Below are 18,668 nucleotides of genomic sequence, written 5' to 3'. Positions count from 1 at the left end.
GGAAAAGAAGGGGCCAGTTAGCAAACCTGAACTTTGTTGTTTTTTACTTTGTGTTTTAATATACGGGTTAAAGGTCAGTTAATATACCCTTTATCTTTGAAGTGTGCTTCAAATCATTACTGGGACAAGGTAGAGGGCCCCTAGGACTATCATTTCCCGCTATCAGATTGTTGCTGTAGTGGTACCACCAAGTGGTGCCATGGGTGGGGGACGTATTTCAAGCATTCATTTTGAAAGCATCTTTGGTTACTAGAACAAAGTAACACTAGTGAAAGGTTAAGGACCTTAGTGAGAATCACTTGCCCGGTTTTGAAAGTGTCTCTGGGAAAAGAAGGGGCCAGTTAGCAAACCTGAACTTTGTTGTTTTTTACTTTGTGTTTTAATATACGGGTTAAAGGTCAGTTAATATACCCTTTATCTTTGAAGTGTGCTTCAAATCATTACTGGGACAAGGTAGAGGGCCCCTAGGACTATCATTTCCCGCTATCAGATTGTTGCTGTAGTGGTACCACCAAGTGGTGCCATGGGTGGGGGACGTATTTCAAGCATTCATTTTGAAAGCATCTTTGGTTACTAGAACAAAGTAACACTAGTGAAAGGTTAAGGACCTTAGTGAGAATCACTTGCCAGGTTTTGGAAGTGTCTCTGGGAAAAGAAGGGGCCAGTTAGCAAACCTGAACTTTGTTGTTTTTCACTTTGTGTTTTAATATACGGGTTAAAGGTCAGTTAACATACCCTTTATCTTTGAAGTGTGCTTCAAATCATTACTGGGGCAAGGTAGAGGGCCCCTAGGACTATCATTTCCCGCTATCAGAATGTTGCTGTAGTGGTACCACCAAGTGGTGCCAAGGGTGGGGGACGTATTTCAAGCATTCATTTTGAAAGCATCTTTGGCTACTAGAACAAAGTAACACTAGTGAAAGGTTAAGGACCTTAGGGAAAACCACTTGCCAGGTTTTGGAAGTGACCTGTTGAAGGAAAAGGGCCAGTAAGCTAACCTGAACTTTGTTGTTTTTACACTTCAACGGTAAGGGAGGTAGTAGTCTTTCTTTAACTTCATCTTACAATGCAATGTAAAAAAAAAGTTTGGTTTAGTCTACTGGTCCCTTCCAGGGCCAGAGAGCCGGAGATCCCTCAAAAAGTTGACAAGATATACTAAATAAGAATACTTACCCATAGCAGTGCTATTTTAAATGTTGTCCAAAGATGACAAAGAGAAAATTGCTAACCATTTGGTCCCAAACCTTAACACTACTTAATGGCACCCCTACAACCCAAATGTGACAGTGGGAAACGATAGCCCTATTTTGCCTCAGTCTTGGTTGAATGCACTATTCAAAGGTAAGGTTGATAATTGCTGATATTTAACTCCTTGGGTAGAGGGTGTGCAGTGACCTTGAATCAATTTTTTAGATGAAAGATCAACGTCAGAAAATAGCTTTGCATAAGAAAACTTTGTTCAGAGTATGTCTTCTCTCCCCTTGGCCTTACCTGGCTCAAACTTTACTCACAGAGTATCCATTGGCGAAGGGTGTTCAAGGACTTGAGCCATTTTTTTCAAACAAATGTCAAGGTAACGAAAACCTCCTTGTGTAAAATCCTTGTTCAGAGCATATTTTCTCCCCGCTTGGCTCTTTTGAGCTCATACTTTATACTTAGAGTCCTCTCGGGTAGAGGGTTTGCGGTGACATTGAGCCAATTTTCTAGATGAAAGGTGAAGGTAAGAAAATCTCTTTGCATAAACATATACTTGTCTAGAGCAAACGTTCTTTCTAATTTTTATAGATGAAAGGTCAAAGTCAGTAAACTCTTTGTGTACAGTCCTTGTCCAGGGTTTATTTTTTTCTCTCGTTTGCCCTACCTGGATGAAACATTTATTTTCTAGGATGGTTGTCAAGTTTATAGAAAACCTCTGCAAATAAATTTCTTGTTCATTTTTCCTTCCATCCAGGTCACAAAGAAAACTACAACTGAGTTCAAGGCTTAAATCCATTACAAAATACATGACTGTTTTCATATTTTGAGTATGCAAAAATGAACCAAATTATGTTCGAAAATTACTCACATAGACCCTCACCAGACTTGTTGCAGACCGGTAAACGGGTAAACAGGGTACAAATACCATAATTACTATATGGGCCTGTACAAAATTGGACTAGGCAGCAATTAATCATCATTATTCTAATCAAAATAACAAGAAACACACTAGAGGTGTGATAAAATATATAGAGAAACAAAGGGTTAATTTCTATTGTAAAACGTTATATTTTGTATGTTGTTAAACCATTCCCTCACGTTGATTTGGTCCCTCCCTTCGACAAGAACCAAATATCATGGCACTTTGGAAAAGTTTGCTAACATAAACTCACCCTATGAATGCAAAATTTTGGGAACAGCTTTATATTGAGTATTTTGTTAGGCAAGTGTTCCACCCCACCACCACCCCCACCCCAACCACCACCAGCCTTTATTTTTAGCTCATTTGATCTGACGGATCAAATAAACTTTTATTTCTGATTATAATCTCTGTTGTTGTTTGGCGTAAAATTTTTACAATATTATCTTCTCAAGAACTGCTGGACCAGTTTAAACAAAATTGCCTAAAAGTTTCCTTGGGTAAAGGGGATTTAAGTTTGTTCAAATAAGGGTAAAGCTCATTTGAAGGAGATATAAGATGACTGAAAATTTCAAAAGTCTTATTCTCAAGAACCACTGAGTCAGAAAAGTTTGATTTATTTGAAAGCTTCATAACATAGTGTAGATTTAATTTGTCCACACATGACCCCCAGGGATAGAGTGGGGCCATAAGAGGCAATTAAAGTTTTATAATGGAACGTATAAGAAATACAAACTTTTCAAGACCCACTTGGCAAGAGCAATGGAAACTTATTGCGATAGCTTCATTACATATTGTGGAATCAAAATTGTTTTTACAAAGCACTACTCCTCCTACCGTTTTATCTAATTTGAATGAGACTGTACAAGTAGATTATACTAAGATACATTATTCTGTTAATCTTCTTTAAAGAGATTTAGTTGAACAGTGTTGTCATGGTTAGTAAGGTAGATACAGTCAAACCTCATTATCTCAAACTAGATGGGGCCACTATTAAAGTTTGAGATATCCGATGATTCGAGACAACCTTGAATTTATACATGTTATAGGTGGATTCATGAATCCCTATTTGACCCCCAGGGTGAAAATGAAAACTCCAAAACATTATTGCACATCTACAGGACACCACCCTCCATTTTCCATAAGATGATTAGGCTACTGTGTACAAGAGGCCCAGCGGCCACATCGCTCACTTGAGCACTGTGGCTAGGAAAATAGCAAAAATCAGTTTAGTATTGAAAAGCTTAAATGCACAAGTGGTCCCAACCTACCCCTAAAAGGGAGTGGGGATATGATTTGAACAAATTAAGATCTACACTAACTCAGGATGCTTACATAATTTTTTGACTGTGACTTTTTTCTCTACAAGTTTGAACTTTTATTGTGGCCCCATCCTACCGCTGGAGGTCATGATTTGAATAAACTTGAATCTACACTATCTGAGGATGCTTCCATATATATATGACAAAAGATTTTTCCTATATATTCCTATGTAAAACTTTGATCGTTCATTGTGGCCCCACCCTTACCCGGGGGTCATGATTTGAACAAACTTGAATCTACACCACCTGAGGATGCTTCCACATAATTTTGACCAATCATAGCTTTGCTGTTCTTGAGAAGAAGATTTTTGAAGATTTTTCCTATATACTTTATGAAAACTTTGATCTTCCATTGTGGCCCCACCCTACCTCCGGGGGTCATGATTTGAACAAATTTGAATCTATACCACCTGCAGATGCTTCCATATATATTTGACCAATTATAGCTTTGCTGTTCTTGAGAAGAAGATATTTCCTATATACTCCTATGTTAAACTTTGATCGACCATTGTGGCCCCACCCTACCCCGGGGATCATGATTTGAACAAAATTGAATCTACACCACCTGAGAATGCTTCCATATAAATATGACCAATCATAGCTTTTCTATTCTCGAGAAAAAGATTTCTGAAGATGTTTCCTATATATTCCTATGTAAAACTTTGATTGTCCATTGTGGCCCCACCCTACCCCCGGGGTTCATGATTTGAACAAACTTCAATCTACACTATCTGACACTAATTCCATATGAGTTTCATCTTTCCTGGCCCATTGGTTCTTGAGAAGAAGATTTTTCAATAATGCCTTTAATCCCCTTCACCCAAGGATACTTTGTGCCAAGTTTGATTGAAATTGGTCCAGTAGTTCTGGAGAAGAAGATGAAAATGTGAAAAGTTTACTTACGTTTTTCATACTAATTGTTAGGCCATTATTTACACACTGAATTGTCGACGGATTTTTCCGTTATTTCCCGATCATGACAAGGAGCACACGGCGGGTGTGACCAGTCGGCAGGGGATGCTCACTCCTCCATGCACCTGATCCCACCTCTGATGTTTTGGAGGTCCATGTTTGCTCTGCTCCTATTTTGTAATGTTTAATGGACTTTTGAGCTTGAATACTGTTCGTTGTCTCCATATATTTCATTTAGAAAGTGTGGGTATAAAAAATGAATTTTATTAAGTATTCGACTGTTTTCTAGTGTACAGTCTCATAAATCCAATATGAAAGTGCAAATTATAGAGATTTTAAATGTCATAAGATTTGATCAAATTCGTTGTGCAAATGCTTCAATATTTCGTGTGACTACCAAGCGCTAATTCAGCATGAAAATGCCTCAGAGAACTCCGAATAAGAGTTCTAATCATTTACAATGGGATCTTGCTTAGTTCTTCACAGAGAGCATTTTCCAATTCCTGTACATTTGTTGGAGGCACATCAGTCGTACACATCGCTGAAGGACATCCCCAGTTTGTTCTACTGGGTTTAAGTCTGGCAAACATGAAGGTCATTGCATTCGTTCAATTGTTTCATTAGAAATATATTGTTCAACAACTCGAGCCCTGTTTGGTATTGCGTTATTATCCATGAGATCAAAATCTTGACCAAAACTAGTAGCAGCTGTAAAAGGACAAACAATGTTGTGGAAAATTTCATCCTGTATTTAAGACCAGTTAACGGACCATTCCGAATGAAATACTGTTCCGTAATCTATCGGAACATAACCCACTCCAAACCATGACAGAAAGCTGTTATGCTTAGCAACACAATAGTTATGGTACTGTTAATTCTTTTGGCGTCGCACACAGAGACGACCATATGGAAGTCCACACAAAACTTGGATTCATATGTGAACAGAATCGGTCTCGTAATTGCCAATGTTCATGGTTATTACTAACTCAAGACAAGCATTGCGATCGGTTTCTGAAGATCACAAAACATGTTTTAATTTTTGGATCGTGAGCTGTGCTCATATTTTAATTCTTTGCTGAAGGTAGTCAAATACGCATGTTTTCTGCAAAATTCAAGAACATTGCATTTTCTCAAACCCTGTTTACCAGTACCTGAATTCTCAAAAAGAATTTTTATTATAGGAAATGAAAGCACTAAGTCTCTACTCTATTTTGATATATGAAATGGGACAGAAGGTGATAGTCAATTAATTGATATAAGGACAGGGCCATTTTATGCAAAAAATGAAACTAGCTCTTTGCTGCAGGTATCTTATTTCTTAACGTCTGAGTGGGTTTTTGCAACCCATGATCATTCCTATACTTTCTATTCAAGATTTCGGCAGACATGAACCGATGCGTTTTGCCAAGAGCAAATTTCACACTGCTGACGGGCTGTCGTACTTTTTGGCCTGTCACTTCAGTCTTTGTTGCACCCCCCCCCCCCTCTCCTGTGTTCTGGGACCTTTCCCTTTACCTCCTTGATACGCTTTGGCTGACGTTTAACTGTCGAACCAGTTGACGTTAAGCATACCCAATTGCAACATGCCTTTGGCACAACCGTTGTGCTGTACATCCATATGTCGCGTCTGCGGTATGCTGTCATTAGTTGAGGTCAGCAATTGTCAAATTTCAAAGTCTAAAGTAATTTTTAGCTCACCTGAGCTGAAAGCTCAAGTGAGCTTTTCGGATCACCCGTTGTCCGTCGTCCGTCCGTCTGTAAACTTTTCACATTTTCAATTTCTTCTCAAGAACCACTGGGCCAATTTTAGCCAAACCTGGTACAAAGAATCCTTGGGTTAGGGGAGTTTAAAATGTTAAAATGAAGGGCCAAGTCCCCTTCAAAGGGGAGATAATCAAGAAAAGACAAAAATTGGGTGGGGTGATTAAAAAATCTTCTTCTCAAGAACCACTGGGCCAGAAAAGCTGAAATTTATGTGGAAGCATCCTGGGATAGTGTAGATTCTAATTGTTCAAATCATGACCCCTGGGGGTAGGGCGGGGCCACAATAGGGAATCCAAGTTTTACATTGAAATATGCAGAAAAAAAAACTTTAAAAATCTTCTTCTCAAGAACGTCTGGGCCAGAAAAGCTGAAAAAATATGTGGAAGCATCCTGGGGTAGTGTAGATTCTAATTGTTCAAATCATGACCCCTGGGGGTAGGGCGGGGCCACAATAAGTACTACAGGGGATGGGGGATCAGGTGAAAAACAGCAAGGCCAAAGTTACTCAGGTGAGCGTTGTGGCCCATGGGCCTCTTGTTGAAAATTAAAGTCTTACACAAAATTTCTTTCACTTGACCTTTGACAGCGTTTCTCATTTTGGGAGGGGGATATTGTAAATGTGCACGTGGTTTCGGTTACTCGGTAATCCCAATTGTGCAAATAAAAAGCAGTATGTACGACAGCCACATAAATATTATTCCTAAAAACAAAACTCTTGTATTAAAAAATAATTGTGGACTTAATTCCATGACCCGTTACTTTTTTGTTGAGTATACATTAATTTTTTTTTTATTTTTATTGATCTATCAATTTCAGTATTTACAGTGATTAATTATCATAACTGAATAAACAAAAGATACTGACTTCTATCAGTTTACTCATAAGATCAATGGTACCCTGCTCAGAACCAGAACACTTGATCCATTGGACCAGTTTCAGAATTTTGGAAAGGTCACCCTTCCTTGTTTCTTTTCATAACCATGCACTTAGTTTGTCTGCTCAATACACAGGAACAGAGAAGATTTTCAAAGAATTGAAGCAATTTCACTATACATGTATGACCAATAAAGCCCCACCTTAACAAAATAACCATGACCAAGAGGCCTTAATTCAAAATTTTGGAAGAGGCACACTTGCTTATCATTTCTGTGCATTTAGTTTGTCTCCTAAATATACAGCTGAGAGAAGAAGACTTTAAAGAATATTACTTTACCTATATGATCTATAAAGCCCAACTCTTACATCAAAACTCCAAATCTAAGGACCAAGAATTTCACAGTTTGCTTTTGAGGTATCATTGCTTATTGGGAAAAAAAATAAGCAAGCATTTAACGAATAAGTTGATTATACAAGGATATAAAGAATCTCGTTTACACACAATATTTTGCAAATTCTATGGTTGAAACAAGGGCTATGATTGCAACTACAATCTCTCGTTAAGTCCGTTACTTTTACATTGAATTGTCTACTGAATTCTCCAGTTTCCCGATAATGACAAAGAGCAAACAACGGATGTGACCGGACAACAGGGGATGCTCACTCATTTAAGGTACCTGGTCCCTCCTCTGTTTTCAGAGGTCCTTGTGGCTCTGCTAACAATTTTGTATTGTTTGCTTTGACTGTTCGCAATTCTCATATCTTATAAATGCTTAAAGTCTGACTGCTTGATGTCTAGGAGTAAATAAGACTTTTAAAAGTTACATTAAATTTGATAGTTTGAACCCCACCCCTCAGGTTCCAACAAATTCTATGTCGATATCGACAATATAACATCGATATTGTAATGCTATCGATCCTGATCATTACTATGGAATTTGAAATACTGGATAAATATTAAACTTAGTTTTATTTCGACACCGTTGCTATCGACAATATCATCGATATCGATACAGATCTGTACAATTTATTTCCAAATTGAGGAAGAAACATATTTATAGAAGGTCGCAAGTATGATGTCAATGTGCATTCATTATTTGGTATAAATTAGCTGCAATAATGTAGCCCTCTCCGATTTTTTTTTAACATGATATTCTCAGGAGAGGGCTACAATTCCACTGCATCTCCATAATGGTGCAAATTTATATTTTTGATACGGGCGTCTGCAGGCAAAATAAACTGTTTTTGCAGTTAGCTTACTTCCAATAAGAATTTTTATTCACTATCAACAACATAGCCCATTATACGCGAAAACCAAGTAAAGTAAATCTGCGTGTTTACCAGTCGTTCTCTTCAGCAGCCATGACAGTTCTCGCGTGATGTACTGAGACTTGCGCTTTATATTTAGAATCACTTGATAAAGTAAATGTCGGTGTTGATAAATGTTTGTGTTGTTTGGTATCACTAAACATCGATAAATAAAAGCATTCCATGTGATATTTTTTCATAAACCGTAATATTTATGCTTAAAATAAGGGAAATCCAATATAGATCCGCTCCCGTAGATCCAGAATTCTCATTGGTTGTTCCAAAATAAAATCGATCAAAGTCAGTAAACATGGCGGACAAATTCAAGTTATGATGTTGACATACACGAAAAATAACCGATCTACGAATTGTTCGTTATATTTTTGGACCAATTCATGTCTTGCATAACTACATTTTATGAGTTCAGTTAAGATATGATAATAAAATACCCACTTTCTGATAATTTGAACCAAAAACTGTGCGGTAGTGAATTACTCCCGCACTTGCACCATTACGGAGATCCTAAGGAGTTGTAGCCGTCTCCCCAAAAAAAATCGGAGAGGGTTACATTATTTCAGCTAGGTATAAATATCTAAATAAAATTAAGGATGACAAATAAAGGGCAAGGGTTGTTTTTATTTTTAAGGAGGTTGGGGTTAGGGTAAGGTTTTGTGTAAGGGTGAGCGTTGGTAAAAATATTATGGTTTGCGGAATCATAGTTCAATATCGGTACGAGATCGACATTAGGACAAACTAAATAATCAGAAAGAACGTACTCGTAACTGTTGCATAAAGAAATACAGCCACAAGAATGATGTCGAAAATGATTTGATATCCATACGATATCGTCGATATCGACAATATCGATAGCAAGTACAATCTTCCTAAATTTAAAGTATTTAAACAAAGACATACATGCACAATGGCAAGGACAGCAGTTTGAAATGCTTGAGCAGACATGAATCGACATCGAAATGATATCGACACTATTAAAATGATAGCATTCAGGTAATATAACATTGAGGGAGGTAACCAACATCCATTGAATAATCATGATTCAATATCAATGCGATATCGTGGATACGTACAGTAAGAAAAACTTTGTAAATATTGAGTATTGTAACATACGAACAAGAAAAAAGAAATATTGTAGCAAACTATGAAAAAATAATCTGTCGATATCGTAACTACATCTTGTCTTTGGCATAACTCGGCTCAAAAGAGCCAGGAACATGAAATTCACAACTTTCCTCTCCTTTTACTCACAGATGCTATATACGAAAATTGATTAAAATTGATATAAAGGTCACATAGAAAAAGCTGAATATGTTTAAATATAACATACGATGGACGACAAATGACAACAGACGAAAACATATAGCAATAAGTCACCTGAGTAAATGAACAACCTCATCTCAAAATGTAATGTTAAAATGTGACAATGTTTGGATGAGATGATTGTCTCAAAGACTCTCTTAAAACATAACAAGGGGCACTTTCTATGATCCCTTTCCCTTGCCTAGTGTTGGTTTGTTACATTATTCAAAGATGGCGAAGAAAAAAACGCTTGAAACAACCCACTTGGCGGAACCCCTACAGCGAAAATGATAAGCCAGCCCCCCCCCCTCCCCCCCCCCCCCCATTCTGCCACAAAAGTGCTTTCATGCACACTTCAAAAATAATGGGATAATAGACGAATCCTAAATTTTCTTAAAAACTGAACAAGAAAAAAAATAAAGTTTCTATCAGAATATTGGCAATGTCCAATCTTAAAGACCCTCCAAAAACTGAAAAGGAATACTCCCTATGATCCCTTACCTTTCCCTTGTGTTGGTTTCTTATGGTGTTCAAATATTGCGAAAAATAAATACTTCAAAAAGGGCTTTCAACCAAAGCACAACTAGGTGGTTCCCCTAAAGTCTTAATCTGAGATCGGCAAATGATAGCCCGATACGCCACCTCCTATACCCTACTAAGGTATGATGCATATCCACTTTCAAAAAATAATAACTGATCTTTATCCGTATTTCAATATTCAATGTAAATAAACGACAAAGTTGAACTGGCCCCCATCAAGTCCGAGAGAACCCGATAGTTTCCAATGATCCTCAACCAGTTTTAGTTTCTTCTAGGGGCCTAAGGTGATTTGAAAATGAAAGTTTGAATTACGCCCCCACCCATGGCACCACTTGTTGGTACCACTACAGCAACATTCTGATAGCGGGAAATGATAGTCCTAGGGGCCCTCTACCTTGCCCCAGTAATGATTTGAAGCACACTTCAAAGATAAAGGGTATATTAACTGACCTTTAACCCGTATATTAAAACACAAAGTGAAAAACAACAAAGTTCAGGTTAGCTTACTGGCCCTTTTTCTTCAACAGGACCCTTCGAAAACCTGGCAAGTGGTTCTCCCTAAGGTCCTTAACCTTTCACTAGTGTTACTTTGTTCTGGTAGCCAAAGATGCTTTCAATATGAATGCTTGAAATACGTCCCCCACCCATGGCACCACTTGGTGGTACCACTACAGCAACATTCTGATAGCGGGAAATGATAGTCCTAGGGGCCCTCTACCTTGCCCCAGTAATGATGTGAAGCACACTTCAAAGATAAGGGGTATAATTGCTGACCTTTAACCCGTATATTAAAACAAAAAGTGAAAAACAACAAAGTTCAGGTTAGCTAACTGGCCCCTTCTTTTCCAAGGGACTTTTGGAAAACCTGGCAAGTGGTTCTCCCTAAGGTCCTTAACCTTTCACTAGTGTTACTTTGTTCTAGTAGGCAAAGATGCATTCAAAATGAATGCTTGAAATACGTCCCCTACTCATGGCACCACTTGGTAGTACCACTACAGCCTCATTCTGATAGCGGGAAATGATAGTCCTAGGGGCCCTCTACCTTGTCCCAGTAATGATTTGAAGCACACTTCAAAGATAAGGGGTATAATAGCTGACCTTTAACCCGTATATTAAAACACAAAGTGAAAAACAACAAAGTTCAGGTTAGTTTACTGGCCCTTTTTCTTCAACAGGACCCTTCGAAAACCTGGCAAGTGGTTCTCCCTAAGGTCCTTAACCTTTCACTAGTGTTACTTTGTTCTAGTAGCCAAAGATGCTTTCAAAATGAATGCTTGAAATATGTGCCCCACCCATGGCACCACTTGGTGGTACCACTACAGCAACATTCTGATAGCGGGAAATGATAGTCCTAGGGGCCCTCTACCTTGCCCCAGTAATGATTTGAAGCACACTTCAAAGATAAAGGGTATATTAACTGACCTTTAACCCGTATATTAAAACACAAAGTGAAAAACAACAAAGTTCAGGTTAGCTAACTGGCCCCTTCTTTTCCCAGGGACACTTCCAAAACCTGGCAAGTGGTTCTCCCTAAGGTCCTTTACCTTTCACTAGTCTTACTTTGTTCTAGTAGCCAAAGATGCTTTCAAATGAATGCTTGAAATACGTACCCCACCCATGGCACCACTTGGTGGTACCACTACAGCAACATTCTGATAGCGGGAAATGATAGTCCTAGGGGCCCTCTACCTTGCCCCAATAATGATTTGAAGCACACTTCAAAGATAAAGGGTATATTAACTGACCTTTAACCCGTATATTAAAACACAAAGTGAAAAACAACAAAGTTCAGGTTAGCTTACTGGCCCTTTTTCTTTAACAGGACCCTTCGAAAACCTGGCAAGGGGTTCTCCCTAAGGTCCTTAACCTTTCACTAGTGTTACTTTGTTCTGGTAGCCAAAGATGCTTTCAATATGAATGCTTGAAATACGTCCCCCACCCATGGCACCACTTGGTGGTACCACTACAGCAACATTCTGATAGCGGGAAATGATAGTCCTAGGGGCCCTCTACCTTGCCCCAGTAATGATTTGAAGCACACTTCAAAGATAAGAGGTATAATAGCTGACCTTTAACCCGTATATTAAAACACAAAGTGAAAAACAACAAAGTTCAGGTTAGCTTACTGGCCCCTTCCTTTCCTAGGGACACTTCCAAAACCGGGCAAGTGGTTCTCCCTAAGGTCCTCAACCTTTCACTAGTGTTACTTTGTTCTGGTAGCCAAAGATGCTTTCAATATGAATGCTTGAAATACGTCCCCCACCCATGGCACCACTTGGTGGTACCACTACAGCAACATTCTGATAGCGGGAAATGATAGTCCTAGGGGCCATCTACCTTGCCCCAGTAATGATTTGAAGCCCACTTCAAAGATAAGGGGTATAACATCTGACTTTTAATCCGTATATTAATAGACAATGTGAAAAACAACAAAGTTCAGGTTACCTAACTGGCCTTTTCTAGTCATTGGAACCTGTCAAAAAGTTGACAAAGGATACTCCCTAAGGCCCTTAACTTTTTTCCAGTTTAGTGTTAGTTTGTTCTAGTGGTCAATGATGGTTGAAAAATGAAAGCATGAAAGATGTTCCCCACCGTTGGCACCACTTGGTGGTGCCGTTACAGCCTCAAACCGATTGCGGGAAAGATAGTCCTAGAAATCTTCTATCTTGCACAGTAATGATTTAAAGCACACTTATAAGATAAGAGGTATAATAGCTGCTTGAAATATGTAACCCGCCCTTGGCACCACTTGGTGGTACCACTTCAGCCTAAATTTTATGGCCGTATATAATAGCCCTGTGGACCCTTTTACCTTGAGCCAGTAATTGTTCGAAGCACACTTCAAGGATCATAACTTAAAATAGATTAAATTACCTTCAAACCCTTATCAATGTAAATATTAGGAGTAAGCAAATTTCAGGTTAGCCTTTTGGCACCATCATGTTCCTGAGACCCGTAAAAGAGCCTAAAAGGGATTCTCCCGGAAGTACTTAACCTATCCAATGCTGTTTTATTCTTAAGCGGTCAAAGATGGTGACATTTTCTTCTTTTTGTTTGTTTGTTTGTTTGTTGTGAAACCGCATAATTTTCCTTATGCAGGTGAGCTTAACTGCCTCCAAGTGTTTGAATTATTAATTAATAATTAAGTGTTGCATTAATTATCTAATTATTAATTATAAATTGTCGAAAATGAGGCATTAAACAGTATTGCGTCAGAGTACTCTCAGTCCTTTGATGAATTTCCTTAGTGGCTGCTAGCTTCTACGGGCTTAATGGCTGCTGTTATTGGCTGCTAGCTTCAGTCTAGTGCAACAGAGTGATAAATGGGGAACAGATTAGAACCTAATTTATGAACTGTTAATGAATACTAGACTAATTATTTTGTTAATCCTGATCACCCTATTTTTCTTGCTTTTGGGCAACAAAGCTTCACCTTTCAGTTCATTTTATACTCTATGGATCCTCTAAATTGTTGTATTATACTCAGGTGACCGTTAAGGCCCTTGGGCCTCTTGTTTTTATGACCGCTCAGTAAAACATTAGGAATGTTACACTTTTTTTAGTATAGATTTATATAGGAACCAATTTTTAAAGGTATAACAATTAAAATTGTTATCCCGCAAAAACTATTGGTGACCTCGGATTCGTCTCGATTAGGAATGATTTTCGTTTGATAACAATTTCACATGTTCGCCGAGGTCAGCCATGATTTTTGCGGGATAACAATTTTACATGTTACCCTAAAAAATCATGTAATATTTTTTGTTACACTAAATGTATAATAAATGCCACGGCAAACAGAACGCGCAAACATTCTGCGAAGTTAACTATCTTACTCTAGGTTGATAATGTGCAAAAAATTAAAAGACTTAATTTTGATTTTTTGCACATTTATTTACCCAGAGTAAAATCAAAGAGGATTACAATTATGGAAACTATACATTTTTTTTATTTATATAAATTTTTCTTTTTTGACATAAGCAAAGAAAATGATTTTGATTTTTTTAAATAATGACAACTGTGGAAACTTACTTTTAAAATGTGATAATACAAATCTAAGAATGCGCGTATTCTTGCTCTAATAGTCAAAGAACATCAATATAGCCTTGCTATTTGTTTTCCTTTAATGGGAATAAATCACCTTGTATTATTGATGTAGGGTATATCATAACCTTTTAATTTTGTTACTTAAACTTTAAATCTTTTACAAATGAACACTTCATATCATAAAGCTGCGTGATTTTATTCCTTTGCCTAACAAGAATATTCCTACCAAAACCAGTTTTTTTGCTTCAAAAAATGACACAGGGTCATTATTCTACGGGGTCATTTTTATACAATCCACACAGAGAAAAATGATTCCAAGGCAATAATTTCCTCAGAAGAATGGGTCATTTTTCTACGTAGAATATTGACCGGGGGGGGGGGGGGGGGGTCAAATTTCTACGTAGAAAAATAATCTACGGGGGTCACTTATGGTCGTTATACCTAAGTTGTGTTGTTGAAATGCATGTAAATATGCATATATTATGTTATATTATACTTTCATGTAAATTAGTTGAATCTGATTCGTCGAGAAACATTTGTTAGAAAACACTATTACCCGCTGAATAATGAAGCCACACCCTCCAGCATAGCAACTGTCAGGATTGCTTGACGACGGCTTTTTCCCCCAAAAAAAAAAAAAAAAAAATAGTGACTGCGCAGAATTTATGCGCGCAAGGTTCACTGTTATATGTATTTGTATGAAACATTCAGTATAATATAATAAATATTGCATGTAGTTGAGTGTAACATTGAAAATTTTCACCCCTCGAAAACCTGCTGCGTCAACCTAGGTTGACAATGGTTTTTGGGGGGTGAAAATTTTCAATGTTACACTCAACTACATGCAATATTTATATAATACTCGATTCGTACTTGATCAAGAAAGAAAATAATATACCCCTAGTACCTTGTAATATTATTCTTTTTATCAAAAGGGGACAACTAAAACACTAACATTTCATTTTCATTATTGTTGTTCGTGTTGTATATTTGGCAGAGCATAACAACTTGTAGCAGTTACTATGTAAATATCATTCTATAAATAGATCAACCCGGAATTAGCGGGTAAATCCCCTTTTCTATATATAGCTAGTGCACGAGGACATTTACGTCTTATCTAACATATACATGATATATAGAATAATCATGCTAGGCATAGGACGCGTTTTAAATGTAAGCGGTGTAATATTCTACTTTAGTATAACTTTATCCCTATGTAATGACATTTGTATGAATGAAACTTTACTTAAATCGTCATGTTCAAAGACTTGCGGAGAAAATCAATGTGACTTTGACAGTTATTGTGGGGAGGACAATCGCTGTCTGTACTGCGCTGATGCTTTATGTCATTCACCTCCCCCAGGGTGCGAACTTTCATGTGGGAAACGACACAAAGGTGCGTAATTCTTTGTTTCACAAAATTTTTAATATAGAAAATCAAATATTTTGTCAAAGAAATATTTACCCCTTTTATTTCATAAGAGGTTTTTTTTTCCCAGTGGACATTTTTTCTGTTGCCTATATGACGATCTGTAGATTTTCAGTTATCCATTTTTAATCAAGTTATCAAACTAAAGAAAAGCTTTTTAAAAAGAAATTTTAAAAAGATATTGTAAGTGTATTTTACCATGAATAAAAATTACATTCAGTTAGAGAAAAAGAGAATAGCAAATATACTGTAAAGACAGAGTTATATCAACAGAATCTAACTGATTTTCTGACAAAAAAGCTCACATTGGCCCATGTTATTTTAATTGAGTCAATATCAATGGAGTCCTGATCGGCCAAAAAAGGTGTTTTGAAAATTATGCAAAGACACACAAGCATTCTTTTATTATATTAAATAATATATCTTTTTTTTATTATATTATAAATTTTCAGACATTCTAAACAATTGACAAATTAATTACATGTATAAGCAATATACAAGATTTTTTTTTATAGATTAAAGGATTAATCAAAATGTTGCCTCAGGTAACATTTCAAGGCTAAAAAGGATTATGCAGAAGAACTATCGTAAAATGTCTAAAACATCGAAGGTGTATTGTGTCAGGGCCTAGAAAATAAATCAAAATCTTACAATGAGGCATTAAGTCTGGTACTACATTTATGTAGAGATTCAGGTTTTTGTTCTATAGTTTAATTTGCTCATTTGAAGATATTTTTCAGTAGCTTCGAAATTATTTCTTTCTAGATGACGAGCAGATATACTTCAATCTTAAAGGAGGAAAAAATCAAACAGTTAATTCATCTATGAATGAGTGTAGTAAGTAGAGCTTTTCTGGGTTTACTGACTAGTTTGTAAGCTGCAGTGTGGTATTATATAAATTATATTTATTATTTTCTTTTCAGAGACCTCAAATCGCATATGGCCTCTGGTTTCTATAGCTATGAATGTTATACTTCTAAGCGCAATTATTTTCATTCAAAGACAGTGGATCGTGGAAAACGTCCCTAAAATGATCTCAAAAATATGGCATTGGAAATGTGAATCGTAAGTTATGAGAAAACCACATAAGAACGTACAACAAATTTGATATTTTTTGCTGTGATTGAGAAATCAGATACTAATTCTCAATGACAGAAATTTTATTCTAACACAGATAGGATAAGTTCAATGAATTGTATATTAATTTTCAATGTGTGTGGCAAGTATCATGTTACAAATTTTGAATTTATACGGTGGAGGTAAATGTAAAATTTACAACAATATTAGTTTTGCATTTACCTCCATCGACTAAATTCAAAATTTATAATGATACAAATACCCTCACAGATTGTTCATGGGGTTGCACATCAACCTTTGTTTGCTTAATTTAACAAGAACTTTATTAATTTTGTTACTGTAAATTTCACTGAAACAGATTGAACAGGGTACTTTGTAATGTTATGCAAATGTAAAAAAAAAAAAAAAAAAAAGACGTCAAAGATTATTTATAATTTCCCAATTTATATCTGTAAATTATATCAAACATCACAATTTATTATTGTAGAGATGAAAAGAAAACGCTGAAGCCAATAGTTGTGAACAATACGAGCAATGTGGAAGAACAGACAACAGCGTTACTAGTGACTGGCAAAGATTACCCCCACTTGGAGCACAATATCTGTTGACAAAATATTAATTATAGTAGGACGATAAACTTTTATTTTTTTTCTTCAAGAAATGAGCATTTTAAAATTATCCAGGCGACATATTTACAACTTTCGTCTAAAAATGCAAAAAAGAACTTTGGAAAAGTGGACAAGTTGAGAAAAGATTGAATTTGGATAATTTCAAATCTACAGTTGAATTTTTCGTAATATATATGTAAACTTCTCGTATGTGCATTTTTAGATTTTGATCTGAAAGAAATATTTTAGTTCCTGTAAAAAAATTATATGTGTGAATGAAAGTAAGTTCATTCATGTATATGAGGGTGTAATTGTCTTAAGTCGCTGGTGTTTCTGCTTTGTTCGTTTTTATATTTTCGTCATATTGACGTTGAAGAAATAATTTTATTTTTTTTTTTGATAGTAAGAAAAAAGAATATTCATCAAAGTCAAGCCTGATTTAGAGATTTTATTCTCATCAGAATACGATGGCTCACTTGCAGATGACAGGTTTTCACTATCTGATTGTTTTTTTTTTTTTGTTTTTTTTTTTTGATTTGTTGTTTTTTAATCCCAGTTTCCTCGACTACTCGTGGATTTCTTCATCGCTAAGTGAGCCTTGAATAATTACAAGAAAAAAAATCATCTTTATGTTATGTTTGTACGATGATTCAAGTGGTTGTGAAGGTTGAAGTCCTTTCATTGTTGTTCAGTAATCTAGAGACATAGAACTAGACATAGAATCTTGCTACCTCATGGTGCTGCACATTTTTACATGTAAATTATATTCATTATTGTGTTTCAGTGAACAAGCTAATGCTAGATCACATCAATAACATAAATGTTGTATATAACATCAGGTCACGCACAGGTCAATGGATAATTGTTGTTGTGAATATCATATTTCTGTGAGCAACCCCACCTTAGATGGCACCATGTGATTTCTTAATTTCACGTGACAATTTATAGTGGGATTTTTATTTTGATGTCCATCTTTTTGCTGTTAACCTAACTTATTTTATACTTTTTGCATTACACTGCAATTGCATCTGCAATGTAGAGAATCAGCATATTGAATGACATTTCGTATTGTGTAACGAGGTGTTGATCTGACCCACTATCATGTTATGTCTTCTTCTTTTTTTATCAATTTTAATAAATGGAATAAATTCATTTCATCTATACATTGGTGTTGGTTTAATGAATCCCAGCTATAGCTGCCCTGAGATTTTGAGTGTAGCGGAGTGCTGTGCTATGTATATTCCCTCTTGAAAAGTTGCATAAGACGTTTCCCAATGTAAATCAAGATAACAATATAAACTAAAAAGGTAAGAATCAAGAATAATAAGGTGTGAGTCATTAAAAAGCTGTGA

At 36.4% G+C, this 18,668-nt stretch overlaps 1 protein-coding gene across 1 annotated transcript; it reads left to right on the top strand.

Moving 5' to 3' along the window:
• Positions 1-15,358: 15,358 nt before the first annotated feature.
• LOC133199622 (uncharacterized) lies at positions 15,359-18,450 on the top strand. The gene is made up of 4 exons (XM_061335477.1): positions 15,359-15,598; positions 16,397-16,468; positions 16,555-16,696; positions 17,196-18,450. Exons 1-4 carry the CDS (start codon positions 15,433-15,435, stop codon positions 17,314-17,316), a joined length of 501 nt encoding a protein of 166 aa, XP_061191461.1. The 5' UTR covers positions 15,359-15,432; the 3' UTR covers positions 17,317-18,450.
• Positions 18,451-18,668: the final 218 nt, after the last annotated feature.

This window comes from Saccostrea echinata, unplaced genomic scaffold (assembly GCF_033153115.1).
Source record: "Saccostrea echinata isolate AGI-Se365-2 ecotype Australia unplaced genomic scaffold, CSIRO_AGI_Sech_v1 ptg000002l, whole genome shotgun sequence".
Classification (NCBI taxonomy): domain Eukaryota; kingdom Metazoa; phylum Mollusca; class Bivalvia; order Ostreida; family Ostreidae; genus Saccostrea; species Saccostrea echinata.
This window is presented reverse-complemented; position numbering and strand designations above follow the sequence as displayed.

Bases quoted from the DNA above. Each gene is read 5' to 3' on its own strand.
- LOC133199622 (XM_061335477.1), top strand. From the start codon at position 15,433: ATGAATGAAACTTTACTTAAATCGTCATGTTCAAAGACTTGCGGAGAA. The intron at 15,599-16,396 runs GTGCGTAATTCT...ATTTCTTTCTAG, and splicing joins ATGTGGGAAACGACACAAAG to ATGACGAGCAGATATACTTC. The intron at 16,469-16,554 runs GTAAGTAGAGCT...TTTTCTTTTCAG, and splicing joins TTCATCTATGAATGAGTGTA to AGACCTCAAATCGCATATGG.